The sequence below is a fragment of the Lycium ferocissimum genome, chromosome 12 (genome assembly GCF_029784015.1).
Source record: "Lycium ferocissimum isolate CSIRO_LF1 chromosome 12, AGI_CSIRO_Lferr_CH_V1, whole genome shotgun sequence".
Classification (NCBI taxonomy): domain Eukaryota; kingdom Viridiplantae; phylum Streptophyta; class Magnoliopsida; order Solanales; family Solanaceae; genus Lycium; species Lycium ferocissimum.
The window spans coordinates 34,955,544-34,974,302 of NC_081353.1; the positions used below are offsets into that span (position 1 = coordinate 34,955,544).

The window sequence follows — 18,759 nt, forward strand, 5'->3', positions numbered from 1 at the left end:
ACACGTGATCGGTGGCTACTACGAAGCATATTTGGTCAAATCAAGAGGCGGTTATGGTGCAAATTGAAGTCCATTAAAATTAGATTTCTCTGGGAATTGAGTTTGAATTAAGCTTGTGTGCAAATTAAAGTCTGTTCAAACTTGTCCTACTAGTTTTACCAAGGCCAAAAGACACTGGAAAATAATAATAATCCAATGGTATCTCTTAAACCAGTAGTACTTGAGACGATTGTCATCTTTCATTATTACTTCAAGTCTCGTCTTTGAGATTCGCCAAGTTTATACTCCGACAAGTCTTGAAGTAGGGGACATTTGTAGACATCGAAATTTTGTGGGACTCTACAAGTTGAGCCCAATATGTGTTAGGGTTTCTTGGAGACTATTCTAACCTAAACCCTAGATTAAGCCTATATAAAGGACACATATTCACTTGAAGAGGCATCTCAGATATCTCATAAACTCATGGGTATTCAAAAAGGGGTCAATATGTGGCCGGATACTTCTTGACAACCAAATACTTCAAGAAGATCCACAATATCCTTTCATGGATATCAAATACTACATCCCAAGAAAGTCTACATATCCAAATCCAAATCATCCTACGTTTGAGAAACAAGCTACTAACGGCCCTCAAATTATGGAGAAATATTAGGAGAGAAGAATCAAGGGAGTAAACAGATCTTGTACCCGCAATATTCATAAATAAAATCTCTGTTTCTTCATATTTTGTTTGTGGTTGTAATTTATTTCCGCATATTAAAATTTGTTGCAAACAACAAGTAGGATTCAACTTTCCTTTAATATTATCTACTTTTATGTTTATTACATTTTTATTAAAAAAGGTAAACAATTACTATTACTTAATCAAGTTACTGTATTTATCTTTAAAATTACCTGATGGTGTAAAAAAAAAGGGTACACTGACAGTGCACTAAACTTAAACTCATCTTTATAAATACCTATTCCACTTTGCAGAAAAAATTACAAGTTAGTCCCTTTTCTTTGTTTATTCTAAAAAAATTTTTGCCAAAAATAGTGGTGATTGTCAAACAAACATTATTTTTCCATTTTAACGTTCTAAAAATAGTCTATGTAACAGAATGCTTATTTACTTAGAGGGAAGATTCTTGCAACTCTAAGTAATAGGGAAATCGTTGAGATTTTCCAATTTGGTGAAGACTAAGTCTAATTTACAAAAACTAGAGAGTGGTGGTGAGGCTGGGGCCTGGGTGTACCAAGAATGGACAAATTTATGTAACAAAAACGTGTGTCATGAATTTCTTCGCAGTGTATTTGCCTAAATTCCATGGGCCAAAGACTTTAGACAACTGCAGTGGGAGTATGGAACACAGACTTTGCCAATCAATTATGGGGAAATTTCTTTTAGTTTGCAGTTTAACTGTCCATTATTTTAACGTCAATAGTCCGATTAATCCGGATTCAAGCTAATATAGATTAACCAATTAAGACAATCAAATCATTTTCTATCAAAAAGTTCTTCATTTTCTAATTTCAAACTCGAGACATTTAATTAATTAAGGATGAAAGAATTCAACTCATTTCACCACATTCTTTGATGGCGAAATTTCTTTTGTTTCATTCGACAAAGACTATGATTAAATTAGTTGTATGTGATTTCTGTGCGCGTTTTGTAACGTCAATATCGCAAATGTGAACTATTATTTGAAAAAAGAAGAAGATATTACATATGTAAACACAATTTTTATCTCTCCTTTTCTTTTCTTTAATTTGTAGGAGTTTTGTGTTTTAAAAACTTATATTTAATTGTTTTAAATGATTCATTTGTGTGCTGTCCAATTAAATGAATTTTGTAACATTCTACGATTGGAATGAAACGAGTTCAAATAGAGCCGAGTCAATATAAGTGACCCCACTTAATTTAGGATTGAGACTAAGTTGATTGATTGATTTTACATCATTATCATATCTGCTCTAACTCCATCCGCATGAGTTTACTCACAGTGCCCTGAAAAACAATTTAAAGCAATGCAGACGATGAAGCTAGCAGCGTTATAGGTTATAATATCAGTTTGGCCATAGCTTTTATATGCCAGGAAGCAAGGTGCAATTACACCAACTCATAGAAGACCTAAAGCAGAAGAGGAAAAGACAAACAAACTAACTAATTAAGGAAAAGACTTTCTCAAGTGAAAAACCTGAAGTCGCTTGAAAAGGGACTGATTGGAGATGCAAAATTTTCTCTCCTAGAGATAGTTTTCGGGATACCCAGTACTCCTCGACACTATTTTCTCTTTTAGTCAGTCCCAAAAAGAATTACATCTTTCCATATTTAGTAACAATTTAATTTCAAAATTAACTAATTAACAAAATTATGTAATCCAATATGTTGTTGTATTTTAGTACAAAAGAGAGTGCACCTGTGAAGGAAGTACTTCAATACAAGGAGGTGGTGGTGGAGGTGGAAGAGGTTTTTCTGGACCATCAAGAAATCCTGACCCGAACCCGAACCCGGATTGAGATTTTTCATCAAATAGACGAAATGGGTCGGGTCGAGTACCTGATGACGTGTTCGCCTCCATAGCAAAAGCTGAAAGTCCAAGCTTTCAGTGTTGATAGCAACTCCTATTTTTCTAAATGGACCAAGACATAATGGATATCTTAAACGGGCTTAGTTATTGTGGTTTTGTTTTGCTAATGTCTACCACCATTTACAGGCCCAGTGTAATAATTGACCTTCAGTACTTTTCGCGCAGCTTTAAGTTCACATTCGTTTATTAAAAATTTATATTTTTGTATCATAATATCTCACAAGTTGTGTACGGCAAAATTTTCAAAACTTAATATAAAAATGGCCCAAAACACATAAAACTCCACAAAAATAGGCACGTTGTTCAACTCAAAAAGGATAAAGAACATATATCACAGAAAGCATAACTCCAGTTTCTGAAAACTACAACAAAATCTGAAAATCCTACACAACTTATGCTGCATAACTTAATTCCTACAGATATGCCGATCGAAGAAAAAATTCAGTTTCCAAAGATAAATGTTACAAAACTTATGCCGAGCGAGGAGAATTTTTTTGTTTTCAAAGATAAATGTTATAGAACTTATGCCAAGTGAAGCATGTCTAGATATTTCCATTAAATAAGCAGCAAAGACAAAAATTAAAGATCACATATATGAGGAGCAAAAATTAAAGACCAGTGCATTTGAAGGACAATCCGTGCAAAAACTTCTTCCCCTTGTGTTTGATGTCCATAAAATACCTTTCGTTGTTTGGGTAGTGAGTGTTTCTTTTTCTTGGTAAAGAGGAAATTGCATAAATTAAAGAGTGGAAATTAAGAGTTATTACAAGTCGGAACGGATCCATTAGATACTGTCTCTAAGAAGTCTTTGCTAATAAAAAAGTAAATAAAGGGAGGTGCTTTGTCCCAAAAAACATCTTTTTCCCTGACTGTTACATTTGCATGCAATGTTCTTCCATGATTAGCTAGGTGGTGTGCAAGTGAGTTCGATTAGTAGATGTAATTTACCGGTGATTTGTTTTTAGTACTAAAGATAATAATGTCTTTTTATTGGTGGTGCAAAATATGAAGTTAAAACTTGAGATATCACTTATTAAGGTAAATGACTTATGTTCATGAGAAAGAAAAGTAAATTTTTTTTCATTTTGGTGGAAATATTTTCTGAAACAAAATTATTTCTGACAACACTTCCTGACGCTTTGTCATACCAAACACTTCCATTAGGTAAAATGTGTCTTAGATAATATTTTGTTAGTAAGTTTTAAATAGAGGTTGATTTAAGATTTTAAGTTGGTGACTATGAGTATAATGTCATGTAGATACTCATCCACACCAGGTGTTTACACCAAACATTATAAACTCACTATATTTAAGTGATTTGATGAGATAAGAATGTGTTAATAAATCATTTAAGTGCAAATGATCTACTTACAAACCATGTCATGCTTGGTGTAAACACCGAGTGCGATTAATTTTTTATCATTCACACTACTAAAAAATCTCTATTTTTCCACTGATTTTTCACTGAAAAATGTTCGGTGGCTATTTCCCACTGAATGTTGGTGGGAAAAACTTAAATAGTGATGTTTTCACACAGAAAAAGTAGGAAGCTTCCCAGCGTTTCAGTGAGAATCTGTTTCTACCCATGCGTTTCCCAATGGGCTGATTCGATGAGAATGAAGTAAAAAAATAATATTTTATAGCACAAATTTCACTGAATGTTGATGGGAAAAACATCTTTTTCTTTACACACCCATTATTTCCTCTCTTTTGTTCCTTTTGCGCCCTTCTTTTGCTTGGCCAAATCAAGCCAAACAATGTTTTCTTCAATGCAAAAGTCCAAACGTAAATCAAGTGATCAGAGATACAGATATTTTGTTCCTTACGTGGGGTGATAAAGGAGACCAAAGGATGACATGCTGCAATAAGTTTAGACAAGTCTAGCTAGATAACAAGAATCACTAAATGTTTTTTTTTTTTCAGAATAAACTTTTAAAATATGATTTAGTTATATATTGAAATGATCTTTTTGATTATTTTTTTTTCCACGCATAATCAACAGTGGAATAGAGAAGGTCCAATTGAACAATATCAGTTCAGTAGAACTTTGAACTCGTGATATTACGATTTTTTTTTTATTTTCAAATTGTGACAGCTTCACTATTTGGTGCTGTATTTGAGAGACAAATTGTGCACAATTTGGATGTTGGAAAAGATATTAAATAAAAATTCAGAACCCCTCAAAGAAATGCCCATTAATATCAAGCAATTGAATACAAGATTGAAAAAACAAAGCAAAGGGCATGAAATTATTGTTACAATTGACTGACATAACACTAAGATGATGATATTCTGGTCTTCTTTGAAGATGAAGAAACTAAATCAATGGCACATCCCAATGGCCATGCTGCTCCAACAAGGTAATTTTTGTATTGGACATCATGCATCACTGTTATGTCTTTGTATGGATTTAGTCCTGTCAAAATTAAAGATTCACAAGAAAAAAAAAAAGGTAAGTACTTATATATGGAGGGAAAAAAAAAAAAAAAAGCCAAGCAAAAAATTAGCTTCTAGTTGTCTTTATAGGAAATACAAGAATCTTAACTTTTCTTGTGTACAAACTTTTAGCTTCTATTTTTTGTCCTTGTAATATATGACTTAACATATAATATAACTTTAATTAATTAAAATACGTGTTTTTGTTCCCTTGAAATAGAAAAATATATTATATTTGATTATGTATAAAATTATATTATTGCCAGACATGATGTAATAATAAACATTTAACATACAGATGAGTAATTAAGTGGTGAATCAACAAATTATGGTAAATTTGTAAATATTCACAAGCAAAAGGATAAAAAATGTACAAATTTAACAATTGAAGGTTTAATGTGTTTAATCGTATGGATTTATATCATTGAGACTAAAACCAAATTGAGGACCAAAAACGTAATAACTAGTTAAAATATATTGATAGTATAAAATATTCACACTTTAGGAAGCCAACGCTTATTTCTCAGGACAAAGGACGCTCAGTGTATATAAGGACAAAGGACGCTCAATGTGTATAAGTTAAACCTGATATACTAAACAACTAATAAATTAAAATAATTTTACAAGTTTCCGAAAGAGGTAGAGAAAATACTTACCAAATCCATCGACAAGCAATGTGTACTCATATACCAAGTCCATGCATAAGTATGGGATATTTCTATCTTGAGTGTTTGGAAATACAGTTTTTACATCTGCTGCTTTTGTCTGGCAAGCAACTTTAGCTGCATTTAAGTATTGAATTGGCTTTGCTATAGCAGATGGAAATTTTTTATCAACAATGCCAACCTACAAATGCAAAATGAACCCCAAATCGAGAATTATAAATTGTAGACAAAAATTGATGATATATTCCAAAGTAATATTAATCATATAATAAGAAGTATAAACATCACAACAATGGCAACTACTTTACATACATCTCATTATCGAGTAAGTTGGGGTCGGTTATGTAAATTTTCATTGTTGATGTTGTTCTATTTGTACTTCATAACTATATAGCAAGATGGCGAACCGTTGTTCAGTGGCGCTATTGAGTGCGATATTCTAAGAATGAATGCACATATTTATTAGTTACTATGTGATATTTTCCCTATGAACCAAGCAGCCAAGAGAAGCCATGAACTAGAATACAAGAGACAATAACGAGGATAGATGTGGTGCATGATTGTCGTCATCTCGTACCCTAATCATGTATTGGGTAATTAAGTCCCGCAACGAGCGTGACCCTCGTGTTTAGTTATCAACATTGAATTTGGAACTCTGAACAAACTGCGGTGGTAAGCAGGAGGAAGGTGAGGTGGTAACCCCTAAAACTTTGTCTAGAACCAGATGTCCAATCGTGTAGGTAGGCTCACTCTAACCACTGCAACGATATTCTCTTTACCCACTTCCTTGTCAATATATTTAATTATTACCTATATTATTATTATTATTTTCCCCAATGTTTTGTTGGATTATTGTATATAAAGAGAACTTTTATTTTTACCTGAGCACCAATATCATAGAAAAATGATGAGGCATGAACAGTCTTTTGTCCAGCACCACCACCACCATTCCACACCCCATTGAATGTGCAATCCTTGTTCTTGCATTGTGCATTGATGTTAAGGGCCTGCTTAGTTAAATTCCTGCATTTCTTCAAGCTACTACCTCTTTTTGGTGCTTTTACTTTGTAGTCCACTCCTCCATATGAATAGTACCCTTCAGAAAAGAAAAAAAAATGTTGCTATATTAGCATTTGACCTTTCATGTTTTGAATATGAATTTAAGAAATATTACTAGTAGTAAGTCACTATTAGGATCACAAGTAGTAAATGATACAATTCTTACGTAGAAATATTTAGGTCTTACAAGTTAGTGTGAAATTTATTTATACGACCTTTATAGTTTAATCTATGAGTTTAAGTTCTACGTATATAAAATTTTCAAGCTATCAGGTGAAGTTGAGCTACAATAACAAGTTCTTCATAAGTGCAAGCTTGATATGGTACTAGAAAATAGATAAATAATTATGTAAATTAATTAGCACAATGGATCTATTATTACTTAAAATGTTTTCATTATTGTAAAGATTAAAGGCAAAAAGTCATTAGAGATTAGAGATATAATATATACCATCATATCCTTCCAATGCGCAAGGATTACTCTCATTTCTTGAAGCCTTGAAAATCTCTGCTCGACCTGCTAGTTGCCCATAGTTCAAATAACTGCATACATACATCATAAAAGTACAAAACATTATCAATATCTTGGGTGAAAAAAGTATGTTATGATCCATTATACTCACCCTTAATCAGAGGTCTGGGTTTTGGGTGTCGGAAACAAAAAAAAAAATCTAGCAATTCAGTGTGCTTTTCCTATTAATAGACAAGTCTTTTTACTTACTGAATTCTGGATCCATATATTTATAGACAAATAAATTTTTTAGTGAAGTTATGCAGAACTTGAGCCCAAATTACTTGATTTTATCGAACCGTATTATCGCTGTGGCCCCACCTGTAAAGCGAGTACCAAACAACCAGGTGGAAAACCAAAAAATGTATATAAGGATATGACAAACCTGTGTACATAGAGGTTATAATCTGTTCCCAGGAGATGTTTTTCTTGAACATAGGGTTCTCCATCAACATTTTGAGGAGCATTTGCAAATTGTTCCTTTGAGATGGCATATGCCATTTGGACTGAACCACCTCCAAGATCAATTGTTGCTGTTGTACTTTTATAATTTTTACCCAAATTTCCCAGTAGATAATTCATTGCGACCTATTAATAAATAACAATATATATCAAAATTAAAAATTAAAAATTAATTAGGAAATATATTCAATTTGGGATAGGTACTTAATAAAAGATTTGCCACTCAATTGAGATCTCTCACTTACCCCACACTATCATTATTTGATGTTTACTTTTAAATTGGAATTATTTATTAAACAAAAAACTAAAATGAGAGTTACGTGTTAGTTCCTCTATTCCAATTTATGTGATACACTTTTTTTTTAGTATGTCCAAAAAAGAATGATACATTTTTATATTTAGAAATAATTTAACTTCAACTTCCCTTCTACCCTTAATGAAATGATTTAGAGCCAGACAAATATCTGTCTTGTTTTAATTTATAACACAATTTTCAAAAATCTTTCTTTGTTTCTTAAATTTCGTGCTTAGTCAAACTATATCACATAGATTAGTGCAGAGAGAGTAGTATATAATATTCTGAGGCCTCTCAGTATCCGAAGGGACAAAAAAGAAAAGTCAAAAATCTTTACACATAATATACACACATATATTCGTCAACTATTTTTAATTTATGCAGTTGAATGACTGTCTATTTAACTAGGTTAATTCTTTAAAGAAAAGAAAGAAATAATAAATTATTTATTTATTTGTAACTTACCCACATGTAAGAGCCTTCTTGAGTGCCATCAAGAATAGTAACCCATTGATCTTTGCTATGGAAGGTGCTTTCATTCTTGACTAAATCTCTCACCTTTATAAATTGAAAAGGACAAAAAAGTTTTATTAATTAATTAGTAAAGTGGATTAAATCTTTTTATTATAATGAAATAAATTTCTTCAAGGCAATAATATTAAGGTATGATGAAAACATATATATACCGCTTGTAGAATTTTTTCAGCTGCATCCCCTTTTAACATCCTAAGACCTGCTGTTGCCTGTATCATTATACACACAAGAAAAAATTAAAAGAGCAGCCAAAAGCATTATTAAACGTAAAACAATTCTAAATGACAGAGAAATATTAAATAACCAACTTGCATTGTGCTAATCTGAGAAAAAGAAAAGTGCTTTCAGATTTGGACCATATGCCTTTATTTTATGATAATAGAATTGTATATTACGCTAATAGGATTTAACTTATATATGTGTTGTTAGTGCACAGAGTTATTATATTAGCTATTAGCATAATTTAACTTCTTGTAGCGAGTTGCTTGATTTATTTCCTAGGTAACTAATTCCACTTGTTATGAACAATTTTTTTTTTTTTAAAAAAAAAAAAAACTCTTTTTATTTCTGTTGCAACTTATGGATATTTAGACAACGACGGTCTAAATATCTTTATGAGGAAACTGGAATTTTGGAAAAATGTTAGATCACAGTCTAAAATTATTTTGTAAGTTATTTACTAACACGGAATGCTTTGTGCACTTGCCCTTTTTTTATTCAAAAACATTAAATCACATTCTAACATTTTGTCGGTAGATTAAACATATGTGAGAAAAGAATTAGACTTGACTCTAACGTTATGCTGAAAGGTAATTTTCATGGTCTAAATTTACGCAGCTTTTAAAGATAAAGACAAAATCTAAATAGCAACATAACAAAGGAATATTTACATAAAGTAATTGCTACCTTTTAAATGATCTGATAGTATAAAAATATTTCTCAATTTATAAAAATTAAATTCATGTCAATTAACATATGATAATCAAATATGTATACTGACCCCAAGTTCCAAGGGTGTTTCAGATTGCAATTCTTTAGGAACAGCACCTTCAGCTCCCTCTAGAAGTGGCTCCAGTGAGTTGGCTGCAGCTTTGGGATCTTCTGCATATGAACTTAGACCTGGATTTGTCTGCAAAATAAATCAAGAAGTAGCTTATAATTAATTGATATGGGATTGTAACAATCCTCGTGTCCAAGCTAGACATTTGGATCGTAGAAAAATATACATTGGTGGCCTAACATATATAGGATAGCCTACGTATATGGTTATAATAGCATGTAAGTAAAATAAACGTTTAGCATAATTCTGGGTTACTTAAAGACAAATTCTTATTTTCTGGATTACTAATTCTAAAGACAAATTCTTATTTTCTAGATTACTAATTCTAATTTATGTGAAAAATCACTTTTAGTTATCTTTTAAGTAACTTAATAATGTAAAAATACTTAAACTTATAAACTTATAATTTTATGTTTCTAGTTATAATCTAGAGTTATTAATTGGCTACATATACTATCAGTTTAAAAGAAAGTTTTACACTATCAGTCACCTAAAAAAATAACCATAACGAACTATTCAGAATAAGTGGAACTAACTAACCAAAAGTATGAAGCAAACTCTTACAAATTAGATTGAATTAATAGTCCTATAAAAAATGTATATAGTGTTTGTAACTTAAATTCAGAGGTTTAAGCTAACAAAAGCGAATTTTACTCCTAAGATAATGTAAAAAAATATGGGAAAATATATATTACCGCCATGAAAAACTCGATATTGTTGCCAATAGGAAGAAGTTCCAATTTCTCATTAAAACGAAAAACATGAACTCTGCTTCCAGTACTTCCAGCATCAAATATTACTGCATAATGTTCTGATTCATGGCTCAATAAATGCCTCCTCAAAGGTATTTGGGCATTGACACTAGTAGAGAAAAAATTAAGGGAAAAGAGCAAATATATTGCCAAAAATAAGATATGAAAATGACTATTTTGGTTCAACATTTTGCCCTTCACCCCAATTTGAAGATCTTCTGCAAAAGCAAAGCACGCAAGTTATAAAGAGAGAAATATATAAAATCTATGCATTGATGGTGTAAAATTATTAACATATTTAAATTATGTAAAAGGTAATTACAGGTCACTTTATTTAATATGAATGATATATAAAATTCTTATGTAGTTAATCTGCTTGAACAAGTTAAATTACATCGATGATGTGAAATTTTCCATGTAATCAGTAAATTTAACTTAGAGACAATATATTTATACTGCCAGAAAATTGTTAATTTCCAACTGATATCTCGATAGAATCTGGCTCTTCAGTAAGGGGTTTCCAACGAAAAAGTTGTTGAAAACGTTATCGATGGGCCAATTTCGACGGAATCCAATGAAAATTTCCATAAGACATTAACGTTGTTTTGATACAACACCTAGGCCTAGTGCATGAATTTGTAGTCTATACACGACTTGGAGAGAGAGAGAGAGAGAGGGCTAAAAAAATACTAAATAATCTTTTTTTTATATGGCTAAGCCTTGATAGAAAGCATTACCCCATATGTGTACTGGTAAGAGTTAGTAGGTATCTAAGGAAATTAATTGAAGCGAGCATGAACCATACACCACCATCACCACTTAAGAGATAGGGAAAGAGAGATACCTTACTACGATTGTGAGGTGAGGATGATGAAGCAAATGGTAATCTTGTGCCCTTATATAGCCTCGCATAACAAACCTAAAGAAGACTTACTGATCATGGAAACATGTGATATTAATATTACTATTATAAAAAATATTAATCTATGATTTGATGCGACAATTATTTCTTTTTCCGGATTAAGACTTTATCATCTTGTCTGTCCACTGAGATCAAACCTTTCATTTTATATCTATATTTTATTAATATTTAAGTATAATTGATCTGTCATTTCAATGAGACCAAAGCTACGATTTCATACATGTGAAAAGATACCCATTGTCTGAAATTATTGTACCAGTCACCCGTACACGTTTAATATAAAATATTAGTACACCAGCTTATTGCTTTATCGTTTTATTTGTTTTCCTCCTGCCATGGATCACATGGCATGATTATATTGTTTTCTTTATTAGATTCGCATCAAAAGTTTGAGTATATGCCATTAGAATTTAAGTTATATATATTAACGGTGTAAATAATTTTTATATTATTTAATGCAATTTAACCAACTTGTTAAGTTATTATATATAGGGGCGTTTATGGTTTGGTTTGGATAATGTTCCTCTAAAAGGAAATAAAATTAATTGAGTTAGTTTTTCAAATGTTGAAATTAAACCAAATTAATTAAGTTGATTTTTCATTGCTTCGTTTTTTGTCGATTTTGTCGATTTTTTTGAGAAAATATATGACAATATACTTCCAACGATAAGTTATATTCCAGCATAACACTTTCAAATTAATTATTCATTAAAAAGGAAGACCAATCCAAATGAGACAATCTTTTTGAAAGATATTTTATACAGTACTGAAGGTAAGAAAATGAGACAATTGAGCTCCATATTGGAGTAGTCCTCACTCAATAATTTCTAAAAGGATCGATTTCTTTCTTTAAAAGGAGAGGGGTGAGGGGGGTCATTCATATTTAGCTAATACCTTCAATATTATTTTTTATTTATTTAAAATTATTTTCCATGTTCACTAAACGAGCAATCCAAATTCGCATTGTGGATGATTCACTTAAGAAAAATCGTTTTCTAGTAGAAATTTTTCTACTTCTAAAGCCCAAACCTAAACCTTTTAATTAAGGGAGACCAAAAACATACTTTATTTATTAATTGAATGTTAAATATTTTGAGTCATATATAGCAGATTCCACCAGCAAGATTTACCAATAACTAGGGACTAAAAGTGTTATAATCCCAAAGGGTCCAAACGTCCTGGCATTAATATAGTTACAATTGGATGATTTATAAAACACTACAATATGATGAAACTCTGCTCTTCTTTGAAGATGAACAAGCTATATTAGTTGCACATCCCAATGGCCATACTGCTCCAACTAGGTAATTTTTGTATTAATGTCTTTTCTTTGGGCCTGTCCAAATTCCCCAATGATACACGAGGAAAGAAAAAAACAGGTAAGCATTAGAAAAATAGCCAGGCGCCAAATTAGCTAGCCTCTATTTGATTTAATGGTATAATATTAGAGTACTTAAAAGATACAAGCTAATATTAATCTCAGGATGAAATGGGGGATTAATATTTTATTATGTTTGGTTGAATTTTATTTCGGAAATTAACAATGCCAGGATAGTTATACTAAAATTGTCGTAATGTTTTTTTATCACCTTCAACGTAGGATGACATCCCGAGATCACTAATTCCGGGATAAAACCTTAAAATGAACAAGATGCCTTCCTCCAAAGCACTTCCCTATAATTCATTAAAAAATCTATCGTATATTCGATGTTTAGTCGAACGAACCTTCCATCTACCAATAAAAATACATCCATTAAATAATTCTGCCATTATAATATTGATATAACTTGTTCCCCCAATCAAACAATTCTTAAATGTTTTAAAGAGCAAAAGTTATGGGGTATTTAATATGAGAACTTGTAAAATATATATGTATTTTTTATTTTTATTTTTGTTGCGGAGTGCGGGGTGGGGGGGGAGGGGGGGAGGGGGTTGTTAATGTATTAACTCAAAAAAATATACTTATAGACCGAGAGAGGCACCTTTTTATGGTTGTGGGCTGAAGATGGTAAAACAAATACTATATCTTTGCCCTTATATAGCCTCACAAAAATAACCCAAAGAAGAGTTACTCATGATACACGTGATATGTACTACTATTATTATACAAATAGTATTTGATTTGATCTACCAATTATTTGTTTTTCCTGTTTACGACATTATTGTGTTGTCTCTTGCAATGAGATGAAAGCTTTCATTTAATTATATCTATGAAAGTGACCCATTTTCTGAAATTTTGCATTGGTGACTCATCCATTTAACATTCTCGTTTATTATATTAAAAAAAGAAAAATATAACTAGCATATGTTATTTGACAATCTTATTTTATGTGCGCAGCCCACGATTTTAATTTCTTTTTATCCTTCTTCCCATGCCAGCCTTCTTTTTGCTTTAGCAAAATCAACCAAAAAAGGTGACAAATCAGGAATTTGGCGTTAAATTCATATATAATCACTCAACTTTAATTCTATAATTAATGTCATTAAACTATTTACTTTTTTGTAGCAAAAGCAAAACATTCGACTTTATTGAAGTATTAGAAAAGTCAATATATTATTTTCTTAATCAAAAAGTCACTCAACTTTGTTTAAGTATCACGGAAGGTCATTACGAGGAAATAAAAGAGACATTTTTATGATATTTAGATAAAGTTATATGACTTTCTTGTTACAAAAATAATTATTTAGTAAGTAGATGTAATTCTTAGGCAAAATTGAATATTTTTTTAGATAAATAATTTAGTAACTTTTTGTGATATTTGAGCAAAGTTGAGCGATTTTATGTCATAAAACATAGTTGTATGACTTTAATTAGTTGAAAACAGTGAAAGTTGCATGTGACAATTGTGAACTTGTGATGTTATATGGTTTTGTTTTATAACATAAAATCGCTCAACTTTGCTCAAATATCACAAAAAGATACTAATTTATTTAACGAAAAAATTATTCATATTTTGAAAAAAGCGAAAGTAGCGACAAACTACATGAAGGTAGTATATTAGCACACTTTCCATTTTTAAAAAATTCCTTAAATACCCTTACTAATTTTTTACCAACTCATTAAAAGTGAAGACGTTTTTGTCATTTCAACCAAAATTCCCCAAATTCATTTCCCTCCCATCTGAGCACAGCCTTATTCGAAAATAGTACGTGAGATAGGAACTCAAAGATTTGAAACTCATTGAAGCAAAATGCTTACCTACTACCTTCATTCAGTAGGTTAGCAAGTGTATATATACGGGATATTTACGGAGGAAATTATACGTTACTACTTTCCACTATTATAATTAGATTCTACATATACTTACACCAGCATGACTAGTTGCGGAGGACTAGTGATTTGCATTTTATGAATTCGAAATTCTAGGACAACAACTTCAATTGTATACATATTTAATGAATTTTCTTAACATATATATAAGGTCTAGGCCATAATTAGTTGATTCGATTGAACTCATAGCTTACGTTGTGGATCGGCCCTGATGACTAGTCAATGTGAATTGCCAATTCCCATCTATGTTAAATAGTGCCGGAGCTAGCAACACCCTGGCCTGTCCCTCTCGTGGCGAATCCAACCATGGGTTCAGCAGAACCGACTGCTTCGTGGTCGGTTCTTATATATCACTACTAGAAAAACTCGTATTACATGGGGATTTTACCTGGGAACTTTTTCCGCAGGTAATTCCCGCGAATTTTCATGCGAAAATCCATAAATTCGTAATTTCTAGAATATTTACATGTGGATATGATTTCCCCAGGTAAATCTGCAAGTAAATTTAGCGCCAAAATATTACTTGGGGATTTATTTGGGAAAAAAATCCCCAAGTATCACTTTCCAAGGTAATTCCGCAGGTAAACAACAAAAAATATAAAAAAAATTATTTCCTTTGAGAAATCGTAGGAAAACCCCAGGTAATGGTACTTGCGGATTTACCTAAGAATTATTTCTTGGGGATTTACCTGGTGATTATATTATCTGGAAAATTACTTGGGGATTTTGTTCTTTGCGAATTTATCTGGGGATTATTACTTGGGAATGTAGCTGGGGATTTTATTATCTGCGGAATTACTTGGGGATATTGTTTCTACGATTTTAGATGGGGATTATTTCCTGGAGATTTATTTAGGGATTATATTACCTACAGAATTACCTAGGGATTTTCTTGCTGCCATTTTTGCTGAAGATTATTTTTAGGGAAGTTACCCAGGAATTTTATTACCTGCGAAATTACTTAGGAATTTTGTTGTTGTGATTTTAGCTGGGGATTATTTCTTGGGAATTGACCCATAGATTGTATTACCTAGGGAATTACCTATGGATTTTGTTGCTATGATTTAGATAAATATAGTTAAAATGTTGATCCCGTGATGTGATATATGGTTTGGATTGAGTATTACAAGTCATTAAGCATTATAATGGGTTACTACTTTTTGTTTCGAGCAAATTCAATAAGAAAATAATTGTCATAATTTTTTTAATAATTAAGAATTTACTATGACTAACATAAAAGGATATAACAACGTTATGATACAATAACATTTAACATTTTTCAGCTGATATCATCATAAAATATACTCTCTCTGTTTCAATTTCTGTGAACCCATTTGACTGGGGCACAAATTTTAAAAAGAAGAAAAGACTTTTAAGCTTGTGGTGTAAAATGAGTCACATATATTCGTGTGGCTATAAATCATTGCATAAAGGTAAATTATTTCCAAATATAGAAAGGGGTCATTCTTTTTTACATGGAATAATTAAAAAATAGGTTCACATAAATTGAAACGGAGAGAGTACTAAATAATTTAAGTTTAATTCTTAAGAAGAGAACAAATAAGTTACATTTGCTATTAACATATATGATGTAACAAATATTTAACTATCTATTCAACTCATGTTATTTTTTCACTTATATTTGAAATTATGGAATTCAATTATAGCATTTTACTGACACTTATCAAGTGAAATTATGATTCTATTTCCAAACATTATTTCTTGATTTAACTTATTGGTTACATTATTGAAATGACTTATAGCCTGTTCGGCTAACCTTCTAAAATTAGCTTATTTGAAAAGTGTTTTTTTTTTTCAAAAGTGCTTTTTAAAAAATATTTTTGGTGAGAAGCAGTTTGTGTTTGACTAATTAATTTTAAAAGTACTTTTGACCAGCAATTAATATTTACCCAACTTTTAAAAAGTGCTTGTAAGTGCACTTTTTCAAAAGTGTTTTTCAAAAAAGTGATTTTGGGATTTATTTTTCTTTTGCTTTTTCCAAAAACACTTAATTTCTTCAAAAAGCTTGGCCAAACACTTCACTTTTAAAAAAATAAGAACTTTTGGCCTTCCAAAAGCTAGGCCAGAACTATTTTTATTTTTACCAATTACATAACCATGTAACGTGTTTAATCCTTGTTAATTAAGGCACTTTTCATCTAAGAAATGAATTAAATTTGTCATTCCCGATATATAATAAATGGAACTTTTGTAAAAATGACTAAGAATAACAAGTTATACAACTGTAATTTGATCTACTTACTTTAATCTGAAATAGAGTACAACTGTAATTTGATCTACTTACTTTAATCTGAAATAGAGTTTTCATTTCATTTGTACATCCTGTTATATGCTTCCTTCTCAAACAAAAAAAATGACAAAGAAATAATAAGACAAAAAAATTTGTGAAATAAAAAAAGTGAGAGAGAAACAACCATAAATTAACTGGACAAACTATCGGCTGATTGTTGTGCAATTCCACTCAATATTAAGCTTAGTGCAACATCATTGCACGGTTCGTCTGTGGCTTTTCTCTTTGCAGGAATTGACATTAACTTCCTGGGGCCGAGGGGAAATATGGTCGAGCTCTAATTGTGAAAAGTTGGTTTAATTAGTACTTAAGACAAATAATAATATTGAGGATATGGTTGAGCTATAATTGTGAAAAGTTGGTTTAATCAGAGTACTAAAGAGCAATAATGTACTAAAGAGAGCGATAATAATATTGAGAGGTATCTCTAGTATTAGATTGGTGTGCTGTGTCTCCAGCAAGTAAGACGGGGGGATTTGATATTTAAATTTTTTAATATTAAATTAATTATATTTTTATCGTTAGGGGTTCGTGTATACTATATATTTTGATTTTACTAAGTTATTACATACAAATTTAAATTTTGACTCCACCTTGTACTCATTAACTAGTCAATTTTCATATCCACAAATACATGTATATTAAAATATCCAAATGAAAGACAAGTTATCAATGAAATAAAGATAGAAGGTGAAAATAAGAAAATAAAAAATCTAGGATTCCATGAGAAAAGGGCTAGTCGTGTATGTCGTGTATATCGTGTATCTTTGTAAAATGCATCGATCCATTCCAAAATAACTCATTGTTGTACCTCCAGCAAGTAAGATGACGGGGGGATTTAATATTTAAATTTTTTAATATTAAATTAATTATATTTTTATTATTAGGGGTTCGTGTATACTATATATTTTGATTTTACTAGGTTATACATACAAATTTAAATTCTAACTCCACCTTGTACTCATTAACTAGTCAATTTTCATATCCACAAATACATGTATATTAAAATACCCAAATGAAAAACAAGTTATCAATGAAATAAAGATAGAAGGTGAAAATAAGAAAATAAAAAATCTAGGATTCCATGAGAAAAGGGCTAGTCGTGTATATCGTGTATCTTTGTAAAATGCATCGATCCATTCCAAAATAACTCATTGTTGTACCTATATATATATATATATATATTCATATTCATTCAAATATGTTCTCACACTTCCTCAATCTCTACGTTCTAGATGACGGAGAATCATAATATTTATTATATTAATTTTCTCATGATATTAATTTTTTTTTTTTTGGTCAAAAAGATTCTACAGATTACTTAAGGAATTTTCATGGGAATTAACTTGCGGATATCTCCCCATGAAAATCGGCAAGTAAATTCCATTTTTCCAATTTTTTATCAAAAATTTCATGCGAATTTTTAGAATTTCTTACGAAAAAATCCGCAAGTAATTATCTAGGGATTTTAAATCCGCATGTAACTTTCCTGGGGATTTTAAATGCGCAGGTAATAATTACCCACGAAGGTTTTTCCATCGGATTTTTTTTTGGCAGGAAACTAAATTACTTGTGAATTTTCTTGTACAATCCCTAGAAAAATCCCCATGTAATTTGAGTTTTTCTAGTAGTGATATATCTTCATAATTTATCCTTTCAACTTAGAACCTATAACGTCTAAATATTGGATCCATATTTTCAGAATTCACTCTTTAATAGAAACAACTTCTTTTTGCCCAAGATTAACAATCAAGTTTGACAAGAAGTGTATTAATTAATAAAATAATAATTAACAAAGAGGTGCAAAATATTAAATACTTACCATATCCTTCAGCAGTGCAAAACATGGTTTTGTTTGTTTTCCTCCTGTCGTGAAATAGGGTAAGATTATTTTGTTTTGTTTATTAGATG

General features: G+C 30.8%; 1 protein-coding gene across 1 annotated transcript; it reads right to left on the reverse strand.

The window, feature by feature from the left end:
- Positions 1-4,714: 4,714 nt before the first annotated feature.
- On the reverse strand, positions 4,715-10,585 carry LOC132039533 (apyrase). Its single transcript, XM_059430006.1, has 9 exons — positions 10,288-10,585; positions 9,533-9,661; positions 8,685-8,741; positions 8,464-8,556; positions 7,627-7,829; positions 7,182-7,273; positions 6,553-6,767; positions 5,663-5,852; positions 4,715-4,986 (listed from the first exon to the last, which is right to left on the reverse strand). The coding sequence occupies exons 1-9, from the start codon at positions 10,531-10,533 to the stop codon at positions 4,847-4,849; spliced, it is 1,365 nt and encodes a 454-aa protein (XP_059285989.1). The 5' UTR covers positions 10,534-10,585; the 3' UTR covers positions 4,715-4,846.
- Positions 10,586-18,759: the final 8,174 nt, after the last annotated feature.